The sequence below is a fragment of the Orcinus orca genome, chromosome 3 (genome assembly GCF_937001465.1).
Source record: "Orcinus orca chromosome 3, mOrcOrc1.1, whole genome shotgun sequence".
Classification (NCBI taxonomy): domain Eukaryota; kingdom Metazoa; phylum Chordata; class Mammalia; order Artiodactyla; family Delphinidae; genus Orcinus; species Orcinus orca.
Window position 1 is genome coordinate 59,127,300 of NC_064561.1, and position 16,045 is coordinate 59,143,344.

The 16,045-nt window shown below is 56.4% G+C and overlaps 1 protein-coding gene across 4 annotated transcripts in view; it reads left to right on the plus strand.

Annotated features, from left to right (window-relative positions):
• Positions 1-14,904, plus strand: part of PDGFRB (platelet derived growth factor receptor beta) — a 38,458-nt gene extending 23,554 nt beyond the window's left edge. For all 4 annotated transcript variants that reach the window (XM_004280357.3, XM_033406765.2, XM_033406766.2 and 1 more), the window contains 13 exons: positions 2,265-2,359; positions 3,259-3,391; positions 3,943-4,047; positions 4,418-4,528; positions 5,589-5,748; positions 6,770-6,930; positions 7,845-7,963; positions 8,206-8,328; positions 9,114-9,225; positions 9,663-9,762; positions 10,313-10,418; positions 11,520-11,752; positions 12,870-14,904. In XM_004280357.3, coding sequence (XP_004280405.1) covers positions 2,265-2,359; positions 3,259-3,391; positions 3,943-4,047; positions 4,418-4,528; positions 5,589-5,748; positions 6,770-6,930; positions 7,845-7,963; positions 8,206-8,328; positions 9,114-9,225; positions 9,663-9,762; positions 10,313-10,418; positions 11,520-11,752; positions 12,870-13,047 — 1,736 coding nt within the window. In that variant the 3' untranslated portion in view covers positions 13,048-14,904. The remainder of the gene's footprint in view (positions 1-2,264; positions 2,360-3,258; positions 3,392-3,942; positions 4,048-4,417; positions 4,529-5,588; positions 5,749-6,769; positions 6,931-7,844; positions 7,964-8,205; positions 8,329-9,113; positions 9,226-9,662; positions 9,763-10,312; positions 10,419-11,519; positions 11,753-12,869) is intronic.
• Positions 14,905-16,045: the final 1,141 nt, after the last annotated feature.

Sequence of the window (16,045 nt, forward strand, 5' to 3'; positions counted from 1 at the left end):
TTCCCAGGCATTTGCACAGCAGCACAATATTGCCACACATGTGTACATCCACGAGTGTATGTGTATAAACCATGACGATGAACAGTGCTGTCTTCTTTTGTATGTGCACTGTATGTGTGTCCTAAGCTGTGTACGCGAGCATGCCTGATCCTTGACGTGGGTGCAAACCCTGCAAGTGTAGGTTTGTAAAGCAAGTGGTGAAGAATGCCCGATCCCCACATACATGTGTAAAGCTAGAGCGTGTGTCTGTAAGCATGTACACAGGCATGTTTATGGGTGTAAACCCCCTGAGGGTATGTTTGTAAACCATGTACATGAGCACCCCGATCCCCAGGCAGGTATATAAACCCACGTGTGTACGTCTGTAGGCGTGTACATGCAGGTGCACAATCCCCATACAAGTGTGCAAACAATGTACAACTCCCGTGCACGTGTGCACACTGGCATAGTGCACGTCTGTAAGCGTGGAGATGCAGCACACCTTTTTGTAAAACTGTGCAACGCAATCCCCATACACATATGCTTGCTGTGCCGTGCATGTCTGTTAGCAGGTACACATCCATGCATAATTCTTGTCCGTATGAACAGTCCCTGCGGTGCCCAGATGCTTTCGCTGCCTGCCAGTCCCTGTGCATGCGTGGACCTGCGTGCACGTGCTTCATTTTTTCACCTATTTCCTCATTCAGTAAATAGTCAGAGGGTCGCAGCTTCTCACTGGAGAAGGCCCAGCCCTGCCTGTCCTCCTAGTGCCCACGGTCCAGAGAGGAGGCAGACAAGGAACTAGGCAACCTCACTGTGGGGGTCAGCATTTGGGGGGAAAGCCTAAAGGGAGAAGGGGCTCCATAGCCAGCTGTGGGATTCAGGAAAGTATCCTGGTAAAAGGAAGCTTTAGGTCAATTCCTGAAAGATAACTGGAGTTAGCCTGGTGAGGAATGGTGCTCTGGTCAGACGGAACAGCCTCTGCAAAAGCCCAGAGGCAAAGTGGGTTCAGAGAAATGAAAGGAATTCAACCTGGCTGGAGAACAGAGTGTATATATTTAGGGGCTGGGGGAGGAGATAAGGGGGAGGGGACTAGTAAAGGAGGGAGCTACAGGAGAAGACAGAAGCCAGTGCAAGCAGAGATATGAAGACTGTCCGAGGTGTTTTGGACACACTTATGCCTATACTTAGGTAGGTCCATGGGCTTATACAGGCAGATACTGCTCTACGCAGACCTGCCTCCCCCTGCCCTGTGGTGGGATGGGTGATGGGTTTTAATGCCTTATCTCACTCACACTCCCACACATGCACACATATCCCTGAGCAAGTGGGCACCTGCAGACCAGCTCTGAGCAAAGCAGAAGTAAAACTTTTGTGTGCCACTGAGGAGGAAGCCATGTACCAGCCCACGGGGAATTTCCAAGGCTGGATGAAGGCCCCTCTTTTTACTTGGAAATGGCTTCCCTAGAAGATGCAGGCTTCCTTCCCAGGATGGGGAAAAGGAGGAGAGGAGTGATATTGGTCTGAGTCCCTGAGGAGGAGGGACAGAGCTCTCTAGCGAGTAGAGAAGGGCAGGTGGGTGACACAGGAGGAGGGAGTGAGTTCCCAGGGGACTTCATGGGTGGCCAGAGGGGCAGGACAGGGGAGGTGAGGGTCTGGCTAGGGTGGATGTGGAGGGAGTGGGAAGGAGTGGGTATCTGTGCAGCAAAGAGGCTGAGGCTTTGGGGGTAGAGGACACTCAGGGCTTGGGGGGGGCACCCAGAGTTGGCCCTACTTGGTTACCCCAGTTCCCTGGCCCACACCCCGATGTACTTTACAACTACCATCACTATGGGGGAGGAAACCGGCTCCTTTCTGCAGTCTGGATGCCTCAGGCTATGGGAGCTCAGTTATTGGGTCCATTGGCCTCTCAGTCAGGCTGTGTCCTAGCAGTGACAGCCCCAATGAGGGCGTGGATTCAGAGGAGAGGTGAACCACAGCCCAGCTGTCAGGAGCTTGCATCCAATCTGGAGCTACGGCAGACAGGCCAGACTGACCCTGGCAAGGGCTGAAGGGATTTGGAGGCCAGTAGTGATCCAGGGGTAGTTACTGAAGGGCATGGGGTATTTATGCAAGGGGCTGGAGGTGTGGCCCAGAGGGGAGAGGCTAAGGGTGTGACATCATAGGCCAAAGGGGGATGGGGCAGGTTGGGCAGAGAGCGATTTGTGGTGCCAGGGGTGGACTGAAGGGAGGGGAGCTGCCAAACGCCCTGTTTGCTCATAAGCAGCTCTTGTCTCTGCTTCCAGCCTTACCCTTCAAGGTGGTGGTGATCTCAGCAATCCTGGCCTTGGTGGTGCTCACGATCATCTCCCTCATCATCCTCATCATGCTCTGGCAGAAGGTAAGCCCCACCCTTGCCTGATGGGTGCAGACTGGCACACCATTCTTTGCATGGACCCCCCCTGCCATCCCCTATTGCTGGAGGATCGGGCCATGGTCGGGGCCCAGCGTGGAGCTCAGGTGTGAAGTGATGCTGCGTGTTTGAGCTGCTTTCAACCCCAGCAGCCTGGGCAACGTGGGCCTGGTCCAGGCCATCCAGGGTGCCCTGTCTCTGCTGTGCACCCCGCTTTCCATCCAGAGTCCTGCTCAGGCATCATCCCTGCCCATCGCAACCACGGGGCATGGGACCTTCAGGGTGGACTGCACGGGCTCCAGCATTCTTCCAACTCTGACCCACAGAGACTCCCAGGCTTCTACTGAAAGGCGTTCTAATCCTTTAAATCTGTCATTTCAAGGGACTGTTCTGAGATTTCACCGTTCCATGATTCCACCATAGGATTGCAGCGCCCCATGATTCTATCATTCTCAGATTCCAATCCTGTGACTCCAACATCCTATGATTTCAACACTCTAAGGTTATATCTTTCTGAGATTCCCACTGTAACTGATCCAGCGTGGGGAGGGGCCGTTCACATCCTGTAGAATGTCCCTGCTTTATGTTACCTTCCAGGGCTGCCTGCTCCCGTCTTCCCATCTGAGGAGCGGCCCAGGCTCTGGGAGAAGCTGGTGCGGAGGTTCTGATGAGCCTGCCCCTCAGCTGTCAGCTGTTCCTCAGCACCTCCCTCGACATCTGTTCCGTGGAGCCCATGAAGGCCATGGCTCTATTGATAACTTGCTGTACGGCTTCAGATATGCCCCTAATCCTTTCTGGGCTTCAGGTTTTCCTGCCCCATCTGTTTCATAAGGAGCTGGACCTAGTGGTCCCCCTCTGATGATCCATCCCTCATCTTGGTCCTGCAGAAGCCACGCTATGAGATCCGATGGAAAGTGATTGAATCTGTGAGCTCTGATGGCCATGAATACATCTACGTGGACCCTATGCAGCTGCCTTACGACTCCACCTGGGAGCTGCCGCGGGACCAGCTTGTGCTTGGTCAGCCCAGGGAGGCCTCAAGCGGCAGTCTGGGGACTTGAGGCGGGTGGGAACACTGATGTCTGAGCACAGCCTTGCCACGATTAGCTTTGAGACCTAGTGCTGACGTCTTGCCTTCTCTGGCCCTAGGGCCCCGCCCTCTGTACAGTGGCGGCAAGATGATCCCCCAGGGACCGTCCAACGTTGAGGTCCTATGATCCAATGATGGTGTGAGATGAGACCCCTTCATGGCGAGAGAGGAAGTATTAGTCGAGGGCAGGCTGAGTGCCAGGCCTGCGCTTAGTCTAGCTGGAGAGGCTGAGAGAGCGTGGAGGAGCTGTGCTCCCCTCTGTGGGGAGAAGAAGGCCTCCAGGGACTAAAGAGGGGCCAGAAAGCAGGCAGGACTTAGGCGAGACCAGGATGGTCTGCGAAGCACTGTGGTTTTAGGAGGGTCCGTCGGAGAAACACCTTAAGTCCAGGGTGGCTTGAGGGATGTCTAGCTTGACCTCAGAGAGTGTAGGGGGGTGCAGCTTCCTAGTGCGCCAGGAGCTGAGAGATCATCTCTTCCTCAGGACGCACCCTGGGCTCCGGGGCCTTTGGGCAGGTGGTGGAGGCCACGGCTCACGGCCTGAGCCATTCGCAGGCTACCATGAAAGTGGCCGTCAAGATGCTGAAATGTGAGTCCTGGGAGCCCGCCCCTCCCTTACCTCTCCGCTGCCCCCTCCCCGCACATTCAGGCATTCCCAGAGCAGGCCTCACGCTGATTCTCCGGGCACAGGAAGTGCACTCACACCAGAGCCAGCAGCACTCCTGATTCTGCTCTGGGAAAGAGGCTTTCTCACCCTGCCCCCTCCTCCGGGAGCCTCCTGTCCTCCTCCATCTTCCTCCCATCCTCTTTCCTCTTCTCCTGTGCACGGGTCCTCATCTCCCTCAGCCACCTGGGTCTTACAGCACAGCCTGGGACAGAAGAGCCGGAATAGGCTCCAGTGGGGCGTCTGCGGGGCCTCAGTGACTGGACCAAGCCTGAGGGCCCCCTCTCTCCCTCAGCCACAGCCCGCAGCAGCGAGAAGCAAGCTCTCATGTCGGAGCTGAAGATCATGAGTCACCTCGGGCCCCACCTGAACGTGGTCAACCTGCTGGGGGCCTGCACTAAAGGAGGTACAACCCACCCCTAGAGGATTCTGGGGAAGTGCCAGTGGCCAAAGCCTGGCCCCTCCCCGCCCCCTCCTCAGTTTACGGACAGGACACTGCAGCTGGAGGGTCCGTGCACCCTGTCTGGTGCCCTCACTTCACAGAGGCAGATGGGTGTGGGATTTAGCAAGTCACCAAATCACATCACCTTCAAGACCAAAGGACTCTTTAGTTCACCAGTCCTGGCGGCTTCCAAATCAAGGGGTTCTCTGACACTGAAAAAATGTTCACGATACATTTTATTTTATTTTTACTTATTTATTTGTTTACAATACCTTTTAAAAGCTATCAAAAGTGACAGCTCCTGTGACACTGAAATGAGTTATAGCCCCACCTCTGGAGCCCACCAACTAGCTTGCTGACTGTGAGCTGCTGTCACTCGGATCATAGAATAAGGTCTCTCCAGCCAAATGTGTTTATTTGAAGCTCTGATTACAAGTTAGGCCGCCAAAAAAAAATGTTAGCACTATTTGCAGCTTCTTATTGTGAGATTTGGGATTTTCCTCGGTATTGTGCAACAAAGACAGAATACAGAAGTACGCTGTGTACGTAGGCCAACTTATGTCTGCAGTGATCACACATTTCAAAATTTTTGATTCCACCAGTATGTTTAAGCTGTCACTGATTGACTTTAAGTCAATGTATCGTGTTTGAATTTAAACAGTAGCCTGGTAATAAAGAGTTACCTTTGTTTATTTTGTATCCTGGGCTCCAGAATCAGCTTTATCAATAACAGCTAACCCTGTGCTTGCTACTTGCCAGGCATTGAGCTGAGCTGACAAAGGCATTGTCTCATGAATACTCAATGCAGCCCTTTGGGGTGGGTATATTACTAGCCCCATTTAATAGATGGGGAAAGTAAAGCTCAGGGAAACTAAGTGCCTTGCTCACGGTCAGGAAGGTCCAGGTTTGCCTGGCACCTAAGCCTCTTTGCTGACCCACGTGCAACCCGTCATTAGCCTCATGGCTCTGATGGGAAGACCCCCCCCCCCCCCCGGGGACTGTCCCTGAGCCTGTCCCTCCGCAGGGCCCATCTTCATCATCACCGAGTACTGCCGCTACGGCGACCTGGTGGACTACCTACACCGCAACAAGCACACCTTTCTGCAGCGCTGCTCCAACAAGCGCCGCCCGCCCAGCGCGGAGCTCTACAGCAACGCCCTGCCCGTTGGGCTCCCGCTGCCCAGGTACTGGAGGGAGGGCGGGACCTGAATCTGTGGGGAGGCCTGGGGAGCGCCTGCTCACTCCTTCCTTGTCCAGGACAGAAAGCTGAGGTGAGGGCGGGCAGAGCCACTCCCGGAACCAGGTTTCACTTGTTTCACCAGCCGGCTCAGGACCTGGCCCCTGGCCACCCCAGAGGTGGGCAAAACAATGACGGTGGCGATGATGGTGGCATCGGCTACCACCTGCTGACTGCCGTGGTGTGCCAGGCCCTGCGCTGAGCGCTCTGGAGGCTCAGAGGGGGTGACCTCCTTGACCCCTCACCCCACCCCATCTCATCTCCTGTCCTCGACAGGGGGCACCTGGGGCCCTCCTGTCCCAGGATGACCCCCTCTGTAGTGCTCCACACTCTACTCCTGCCTCACCACAGCCTCCCCCCTCCTCCCCACACCAGTCTCTCCAGTGCCTCCAGGGCAGCTCATCCCCTTTCTTCTTCTTCTTTTCCAAAAATAACATTTCTTTGTTCTTTTGCTAATTACAAAAGCTACACGTGTTTATTGCAGAGGCAAGAGTAAGTTCAGAATAGCATTAAAAGACATTAAAACTCACCCGTGTCCTCCCCAACGACACGTGTACATAGTCCCTCAGCTCTCGGGGGAGCTGCTGCTGCAGGCAGAGGCATTAAGGCGATTCATTGCCCACTTGCAGGGCATCGTGGCTGGACGGGGCTGTAGTGGCCACAGGAAGGCACTTGGGTACAGGCCCTTCCTGTGACCCTGGTCCTGGGTTGCTGGAATCACCCCTGGACGTAAATTCTCTGAGGACACACCCGGGGTCCTAGGTCATCTTGGCAGACCCAGTGTCCAGCTCAGCGTGGGTCTGAGGTTGGCTGGAAGGGCTCACTACATGGTCATTCATATTGTGACAGGCTGTGTGGGCATGCGAGAGTGAGGGAGAGAAGAAATGCATGAGTGATGGGGCCTTGCAAGAAGGGGAAGAGAGGGACGAGCCTGTGCTTCTCCTTTTGTAACGCTCCTCTGCCCCCAGCCATGTGTCCCTGCCTGGGGAGAGCGATGGTGGCTACATGGACATGAGCAAAGATGAGTCAGTGGACTACGTGCCCATGCTGGACATGAAAGGGGACGTCAAATACGCAGACATCGAGTCCTCCAACTACATGGCTCCTTATGATAACTACGTCCCCTCTGGTGGGTGTGCACAGGGTCCTCACACCTATGTAGTCATGCATTCTTTTTTTTTTTTAATTTTAAATTTTTTTAAATTTTTGGCTGCATTGGGTCTTCGTTGCTGCGCACGGGCTTTCTCTAGTCGCGTCGAGCGGGGGCTACTCTTCGTTGCGGTGCGTGGGCTGCTTCTCATTGTGATGACTTCTCTTGTTGTGGAGCACGGGCTCTAGGCGCGCGGGCTTCAGTAGCTGTGGCTCGTGGGCTCTAGAGCGCAGGCTCACTAGTTGTGGTGCACGAGCTTAGTTGCTCTGCGGCATGTGGGATCTTCCCGGACCAGGGATCGAACCCGTGTCCCCTGCATTGGCAGGCAGATTCTTAACCAGTGCACCACCAGGGAAGTCCCATGTAGTCATACATTCTTTTCAAAACCTTTCCTCTGCCCAGCCTGGCAACAACCCTGCTAGGAAGGTGACCTTGTGCCCATTTCATAGATGCAGAAACTGAGGCTAGCCACCTGCCCAAAGCTGCTGTGTGGTGGAACCCCAATATGAACCCCCTGTTTCTGGGTCCAGAGATGTGTACACAGTCCACAGGGAGGGGAGGAGCTAGGGTGGGCACAGGGGTGCCTGACCTGCTGGGGCCTCGGGAAAGAGTGGTCTACAGATGCCAGGCTGATCTAGAGTCCCTAAAGAGCAGGCAGGCCAGGCTGAGCAAAGGTGGCCCAGGGCTAAAGCCAAAAGTTTTTCTGGCCAATGAGGGCTCTGATAAAGAAGGAGAATTTAAGTTAGATATTTGGAAATTGTTTTCCTTTTGTGGGAGGCTTAGAGGATCAGGAGTCTTCTCTCTGGGACATTCAGCCTCCACGAGCCAAAGGCCAGGAGTTCTCTAGCCCCAGGGAGACACAAGACAGTGGGTGTCCTTCTGCTCTTCCCTAGCTCCTGAGAGGACCTGCCGGGTGACTTTAATCAACGAGTCCCCAGTACTTAGCTACACGGATCTTGTGGGCTTCAGCTACCAGGTGGCCAATGGCATGGAGTTCCTGGCCTCCAAGAATGTATGTGTGGTCACAGTGAGCACAGTGGGGTCCTGGGGAGGTGGGTCACCCAGCCAGCCAGGGTGCTCCCAGTACATGGCCCCGTACGGCAGCCCTCTGGCGGGTGAGGACGGCAAATGCCCTCACACCTGGTGGCCCCTCACACCCGAGCAGCGATGCATATTTCCCAAAGCCCCTGACACGGAGAGTCTTTCCCCAGAATTGCCTCCCACGGTCTCAGCTCCCGTCTCCTCCCTCCCCAGTGTGTCCACCGAGATCTGGCAGCCAGGAATGTGCTCATCTGCGAGGGCAAACTGGTCAAGATCTGCGACTTTGGCCTGGCTCGTGACATCATGCGGGATTCGAACTACATCTCCAAAGGCAGTGTGAGTGCCTTTCCCCGTCCTCATGGTTCGCGTGGCTGTGGCTCATGGGAGATCAGGACAGGGTTCTCGTGGCCTGACCTGCCCAGTGGCGATGGGCTCTGCCTGCCTAGCCCTGTGTGCAGGGATGGGAAGGGGAGCCACTAGCTGTGCATGGGGCGGGGGTGAGACGCCGAGGCCCGTGGGGTAGGCCGGGGGCTCAGATTTGCTGGTCGTGGCAGGGGGCAAGGGACCAGCTGTAAAGGGTCCTGGGGAGGTTGAAGGGGCAACAGGCCAAATGTGCTGTCCCAGCAGCGATGGTGAACAGAGGAAGAAGCCCAGGTGACAGGCTAAGACAGATGAGTAGATGGCAAGCAGTATTTGGTTCAAAGGTGACCATCCTGCCTCCCACTCATGTCCGCACTTCCCACGTAGGAATCTGCCCAGAGATCTAAGGTAGCTAGGATGAGAGCTGGGTGACACCTTGGCACGTCTCTTCCTCCCCCCAGCAGGGCCTTTCCTAGGGTCAAGAAGAGGAGCCTGTTCCATGAGGAGCCTCAGACCCTGGGGCTCTCCCTCATGGACAGGGGTTACCATGTCCCCAGCTTGTGCGAAAAGAAACTCAGCCTCCTGATCCTCTGACCAGCAGAGGGATGGGCGTGGGAACCGTGCACAAGCAGAGATGGGCCCTCAGGGACCGAGAAGTGAGAAAGAGCTGGGGGTGGGAACTGCCAGGCTTCCTCCCGGCTCCCAGGTGCAGAGTGGGGCCCGGCCCCTCCTTGCACTCAGCAGCCTCCGCCCTCCCGCAGACCTTCCTGCCTCTGAAGTGGATGGCCCCCGAGAGCATCTTCAACAGCCTCTACACCACCCTGAGCGACGTGTGGTCCTTCGGGATCCTGCTCTGGGAGATCTTCACCCTGGGTACACTTCCTTCTTCCTCCAGTCCTCAGCCTCACGGCGCAGCGTCCGCCCTGACCGCTCACACCTTCATCCTGGTGGGGCTGTGGGACGGGCTCTGGGACAGGGCTCAGAAGCTCTGCTTCTTTCTTGTTACTGTGTGACCTTGGCAAGTCTCTTGCCCTCTCTGGATCTCTTTACCTCCCCATCTCAGTAGAGTTGAATCTGGACAGTGACATCAAAAAGCCTGCTTGGCTCCGGCATTCTCTGGTTCTCTGATTCTGGGGAGGCATGCAGTCTCTGTCCAGAGCCTATGAGGGAGCCCACATTTCCCTATGCCAAGGCCACTGCACCCTCACCGACGCCGGGGTTGGTGTGCCTCTCCCTGTCCCATGGAAGAAGATTCTTGCCACTGTTCCGACACACCTGAGCCTGTGTTTCTTGTCTCTGCTCCCTAACAGGTGGCACCCCGTACCCAGAGCTGCCCATGAACGAGCAGTTCTACAATGCCATCAAGCGGGGCTACCGCATGGCCCAGCCTGCCCACGCCTCTGACGAGATGTGAGTGGAGCGCTTGGGAAGATACTTTGGGTGCAAACAGTAGATATCCAACTTTACCAGCTTAAGCCGAAAATAGATTTATTAGTTCAGAGATGTAGACAAATGTAGGTATAGCTGGATCCTGTTGTTCATAAGACATCATCCACACTCTCTCATCCTACCGCGGGGCTCTGCTCTCCTCCGCGTCAGCCTCACTCTCAGGTTGGCACCGTCCAAGTGGCTACGTCCTAGCTGTTTTCACCATAGTTCCAGTGAAAGGTCCAGAGGTGACTGTCAAGGGCTCAGCTGGGGTCACCTGCCCATCCAGAAAACCAGCCACTGAGCTAAGGGGATAAAAATGCCTACTGGCCATGCCCGTGTCATGTGCTCACCAAGGTGTGATCAATCCCATGGGACCACTGAACTGAGGATGGTGGGAGGGCTTCCCAAGGGAACATGCAGGTGCAGTAATGGAAAAAGCCCTCCCCTCCAAACTCTTCATTACTCCCCTTGTTCTGGGAGGTGGCAGACTCTGAGCCAGAGACCCTGACCCCTCTGCCCCTCTCCCCAGCTATGAGATCATGCAGAAGTGCTGGGAAGAGAAGTTTGAGATTCGGCCCCCCTTCTCCCAGCTGGTGCTGCTTCTCGAGAGACTGCTGGGCGAGGGTTACAAAAAGGTACGTTGAGGGCTTCCCTGGTGGTGCAGTGGTTGAGAGTCCGCCTGCCGATGCAGGGGACACGGGTTCGTGCCCCGGTCCGGGAAGATCCCACATGCCGCGGAGCGGCTGGGCCCGTGAGCCATGGCCGCTGAGCCTGCGCGTCCGGAGCCTGTGCTCCGCAACGGGAGAGGCCACAACAGTGAGAGGCCCGGGTACCGAAAAAAAAAAAAAAGGTACGTTGAGGCAGGGTTGGGGTGGGGAACGGAGAGTTCTGGTCTAGAAGTAGACACAGGGTACAAGGCTCTGTGTGACATGCTGGTATTTGGGGGACCATCCTTTTCCCCTCTCTGGGCCTCAGTTTCCCTGTTGGTACTAATAAGGGATGGGCTGGAGCTGTGAGTGTAGTTTCTTTTAGCAGCATAGAGTTTTTAAAAGTGAAATCCTATGTGGAAGCTGATTAATTTAAAGTGGGGGCAGGAAGCCTACAGCCCCCTTCATCCTGCATCCTTCCTCATGCCTTTGCACCCAGACCAAGTCCTGGGCCTCCGTCACAAGTTTGAACAACCCCAGGCGAGATGACTGCTGAGGGCCTGACCACTTGGACCCTGTGGCGGGCTCATACAAGGCTTATGGAGCCAGCAGGGCCTTAAAACCCTCGCTGCCCAACTACGAAGCTGCAGTGAGGGGGATGCACGTGTCCTTTGGCCCAGACACAGCCCTTTCCCTCAGTCCATTCCTAAGCCCACTCCCAACCACATCTGTTTACAGCTCCAGTGAGTTGGAAGGGAGTTGTCTCCCTTCAGTAGCGAGGGAGGCCATGGCAGGCAGAGAGCCCGCGCCTGTCTACCCTGAAGTGGGGGAAGGGTTAGCGTTGCGGGTGCTAGTCCGATCACCGTCCCCTCCCTGGGTGACCCTGAGCCCATCTTGTCTGGTGAGAGGCCGGGTAGGAGAGCAGCTCAGCTGTGGGGCTTTGGGCAATTCTTCCTCTCGGAGCACCAGGTGCTTTATTTACATGAGGCGGGAGGGCCTGGGTCAGAACCTGCCCTGTTAGATGATCCCTAAAGGCATTTCTGGTCTGACCCTCCCTGTGTCTCGGCTTCTTCCTGCCCTGCCGAGCAGAAGTACCAGCAGGTGGATGAGGAGTTTCTGAGGAGCGACCACCCAGCCGTCCTTCGGTCCCAAGCCCGCTTGCCCGGCTTCAATGGCCTCCGATCCCCCCTGGACACCAGCTCCGTCCTCTACACTGCTGTGCAGCCCAACGAGGGTGACAACGACTATATCATCCCCCTGCCTGACCCCAAACCCGAGGTTGCTGATGAGGGACCACTGGAGGGTTCCCCCAGCCTTGCCAGGTAGCCATTCTGACCTGCAACCCAAAGCAGTAGGGTGCATAGAGTGTGTGTGTGTGTGTGTGTGTGTGTGTGTGTGTGTGTGTGTGTGTCTTTGTGTGTGTGTCTGTCTGTGTCTTCATGCCATCGGGCTTGCCTTAGAAGTAAGTTACCTAGGGTGAGTACTTATTCCTGCCAGTGAATAGAAGAGAGAATTGAACTCATTTGACCTTTGATGACCTCGAGTGGAAATGGCAGGCTGGTAAGAGAAAGTGGCCTGGGATATATTGTAAGGTAGCTGTTTCTTTAAAGGAGCCTCCACAGGCCATCTTCTCTGGCCCCTCTCTAGGCCCTGTCCTAGCCCTAAGGAGGAAAAGAGGAAAATCTAATTCGCATCCCCAGCACGCCATGTATTACTCTATGGGCATCACCAGCCCTGTGGTCTGTCCTTTAGCACCATGCCTTGAGGACCCCAGGGAGCCTGGCACAGGGAGGCAGAGGTACCTACAGAAGTTCAGGCCAGAATTCAGACTGGGGAGGAGATTCGTGCTTTTCTTTTGCCTCGGGATGTGATGGTACGGTATGGGGAGGGCTTTGGAGGAAGGCCAGCTGTTGCCTGGACTAGATGTTCCCCATGTGGCCAAACCCACGCCCAAAATATTCCAAGGCTCCAGTAGCCAATGTATAGAGGAGTTGAGCTCAGAGTTTCAGACAGCTTGGGCTGTGAATGTTGGTGCCCTCAGACAAGCTGCTTCCCCTCTCTGAACCTCAGTTCCCTTAACTGTAAAATGAAAACAGTAAGAATACTTCCATTTGGAGGTTGTTGTGGGGATTAAATGAGATCATTATACATTCAGGCATGCAGGAGAGAGACACTGACAGGTGAGCAATCAACTCGATCTGCTTTGAAGTCCCCACTCCTATACTTACCCGCTGTGTGATGCAAGGCAATGATGTAACCTCTCTGAGCTGCACTTTCCTCACAGCGCCTGCCTTGCATAGTCTTTACAAGGATTCAGTGAGTTAAAATGTGTAAGGTGCATGCTGCAAGGGTGGATAGATAGAAAGCTCTACGTTAAGGCTGGTATTATTTCACTGTGGTTCCCTCCCAGCCTCTCACTCACTTGCCTTCCGCCTCTAGCTCCGCCCTGAATGAAGTCAACACCTCCTCTACCATCTCCTGTGACAGCCCCCTGGAACCCCAAGAGGAACCAGAGCCAGAGCCCCAGCCTGAGTCCCAGGTGGAGCCAGAGCCCAAGCGGCCGCCGGATTCCAGCTGCCCTGGGCCTCGGGCCGAGGCGGAGGACAGCTTCCTGTAGGGGCTGGCCCCCACCCTGCCCTACCCGAAGCTCCCCCTCTACCTCCCAGCACCCTGTGCCTCCTGGCCTGGCCCAGCCTCCCAACAGCCAGGCTGTTCCCATCAGCTGTCCCCTCTGGAAAGCTTCTGCCCCTGGCACATCACACCCCGACCCCTGGGGCTGGCTTAGGAGGTAAGAGAACTGGAGGGACCATGACCGGTCCTCTGCCTCTGGAGAGCGCATGTGACTCTGAGCCAGGCTTCTCCCAGGGGACTCAGTTTCCCCATCTGTAAGATGGGAAAGGTGGGCTTGGCAACCCACCATCTGGGATTCTCACCCTGGCTGACAGATATGGAGGCTGGAATCCCTGAGGAGATGCTCAAGGTTCATGAGGTGGTAGGTTAACTTTTTTTCTGTTCAGCCAGCTGCCCCTCAAGGAGCTGCAGCTCTCTCCTTGCACTTTTTCCTGCCCAAGAGCTGGGGAAGGGACCCTAGCATCTCCGGCTCCTGGCTGAGCTAGGGCCTGGCCTTGGACAGTGTTGTCTCATCCAGAAGCCACCTCCCCTCAATGCCAGTCTTTGCTTTCCCAGGCCCAGGCTGGTCTGGGGCCTTCCAAGCTTAATTAATGCTGGGGGCTGAGCCAAGGACAGGACACCCTGGCCTGTAGCCCCTGCCCCAGGCACTCGGGGTACACCTCCCCGTAACATGCCTGTGTCCGTGTCTTCCTGGCCCCATGGATCCAGGGGTCTTTTTCCTCATCACTGCCAGTCTTACTCCACTCACCAGAGTCTCCAGGGCCAGATGGGCCCCACGTCTGTGATGAGTGTGTTGATGTGCCTGCAAGAGGTGTCCACGTGTATGGACCAATGTGGCATTGGACCCGCTAAGAGACCTTGGAGGAATCCCTCGCCCTCTGTTTTCCCTGTTGAAAAATGAGCAGGTTGGACTCATTGACTTCTGGTGCCCTGCCAGCACTAACATTCTAGAATATTCCAGGGGTTGCACACTTGCCCAGATGAAGCAAAGATAAACCCTCCAAACCTCTATCCTGGGTTAGTTGGGGTCTGGGGAGGTTCCAGGCTACACAGCACACTCCAGGCATTCAGGAGCTGTGCCCCTCCCCCAGGCCCCTGGCAAGTCCCCAAAGGCCAGCTGCCCAGGCCTTGACTCTGAGCGACAGCCAGTGTCCTGGAAAGCCCCCAGAAGCTGCCCCAGGGACATGGGGAGACCGTGGGACCCCTTTCAGCACCCACATGACCTCTGGAGCTATTCTGGGCAAAGGAGGCCGAGACGGCAAGTCAGACCACCTGACACAGCCCGCCACTCGTACCTGCTGTCCAGGTCTGTGCTGCAGACCTAGAGGACAGTGAACGGACAAGAAACCTTGGATGGGGGACCTGAGGAAGGGGCGCAAGAGGTGGGTACTTTGGGGGGTGTCTTCCCACCTGCCAGCTGCCCCACCCTGAGGCAGGAACCGTAGAACATGGCTTTGTCTGCCCGGGGATGCTCACCTCACTGTGTCTGCCAGCCCAGTTGGCACTGGAGGGAACTGGGGCGTGAGGGCTGTGGCCGAGACTGCTGGCAGGGGAAGGGCTGGACGGAGGGTGAGGGAAGGTCAGCGCCTCTGGGCACCAGCCCCTTGTGTTGGTTGGCGTCTCCCCGCCCCAGGACCCCCGCAGCCTGGTCAAGGAGAGGGCGTGGGTTCTCACTACGGTACCAAAGATGTAATCACCTAGGTTTACAAGTATTTTTAGGACTCACATTAACTCACATTTATACAACAGAAGTGCTATTTTGTATGCCATCAACTTTTCTTCTCTGTGTACTTTTTTTTTTAAAGAAAGATTTTAATATTAAACCTGGTGCTTCTCACCCACAGACCTCGTGGTGTCTCGCAGGTTTGGATCCCCGGGCCCGGAAGGTGGCAAAAGTGGGGTAGGGCAGCCGGGCTCGCCCAGCTGTAGGATCCCTGCACAGGGCCCTTCAGCTCAAGTCTTGCTTCCATCTGTGAGACGGAGGTCTTCACACTCCCCCCAGCTCCTCGCCGGTAGCCGGGTGACCTGGACCTCAGGCTTTGGTTTTCCAGGTTGTGAAAGGAGAAGGCTTTTCCGGCTCTGCAGTGCCCGGCTCTGGGTCGGGAGCCTGCGCTCCCCCGCCAGCCCCACTCCGCCCCACCATGTGCTTTGGCTTTGGCTGTTAAGCCAGGCCACCCCGCCCCCTCCCTCCATTCTGCCCATGGGCCCAGATCGAGAGGCATCCGCTAAAGCCCAGATCCCAGGCCCCGGTGAGTAGTGGTCGTGTCTCAGGTAGGAGCAGGGCAGATGGACAGAGCACCCAAGGGGTCCAGAGAGCAGGAGGAATGAGGAGAGAGGGTGAAGGAGATAGGGGAAGAGGAAGGGAGGAAGACGTGGGGTGAGAGCCACCAGGACAAGGCCGGTCGGGGGCGGGGGGTGGGAAAGGCGGCCCAGCTGGGTCTCTGAGAGTAAAGTCTAGCCAGGCTGGGAGAGGAGTGCGGACCGGCCTCCCATGGCTGCAGCAGCTCGGTGGCGTGGGGCTGGCACGAACCAGGCATCTCGGTGTCTGCTGGCCGGCTCAGGACTGGACGTCGGCTCCACTGCCCAGCGCAGGCCTGGGAGACCTGGCGGCAGTAGGGAGCCAGGGCAATGGAGCTGCCAGGGGCCGAGGGCAGGGTTCACAGGTCCTGGACCCAGCCTGGGGCTTCCTGGCCCTCCCGCCTGAGCCCTTTGGGAGGGGTCACCTGAGGTGGAACCAGGTTTCAGCTTGAGATCTGTCACACCTCACTACGTGACCTTGGCCATTCCCTGCTCACTCTGAACTGGGGAAGGGGCCTCTCAGTTTGTTCCTAGGGACAGGCACCTGGTTTTGGAACCACAGGGCTCCCTGGACTGCCTCCAGGAGTCTGGGGCCGTGGCTGCCAGTGGGGAGAGGAACAGAGACGTGGGGCAGCTCTGACTCATGGGCCCAGCTGCCAACTCGGGCGGTTGAGCCACCCCCAGGG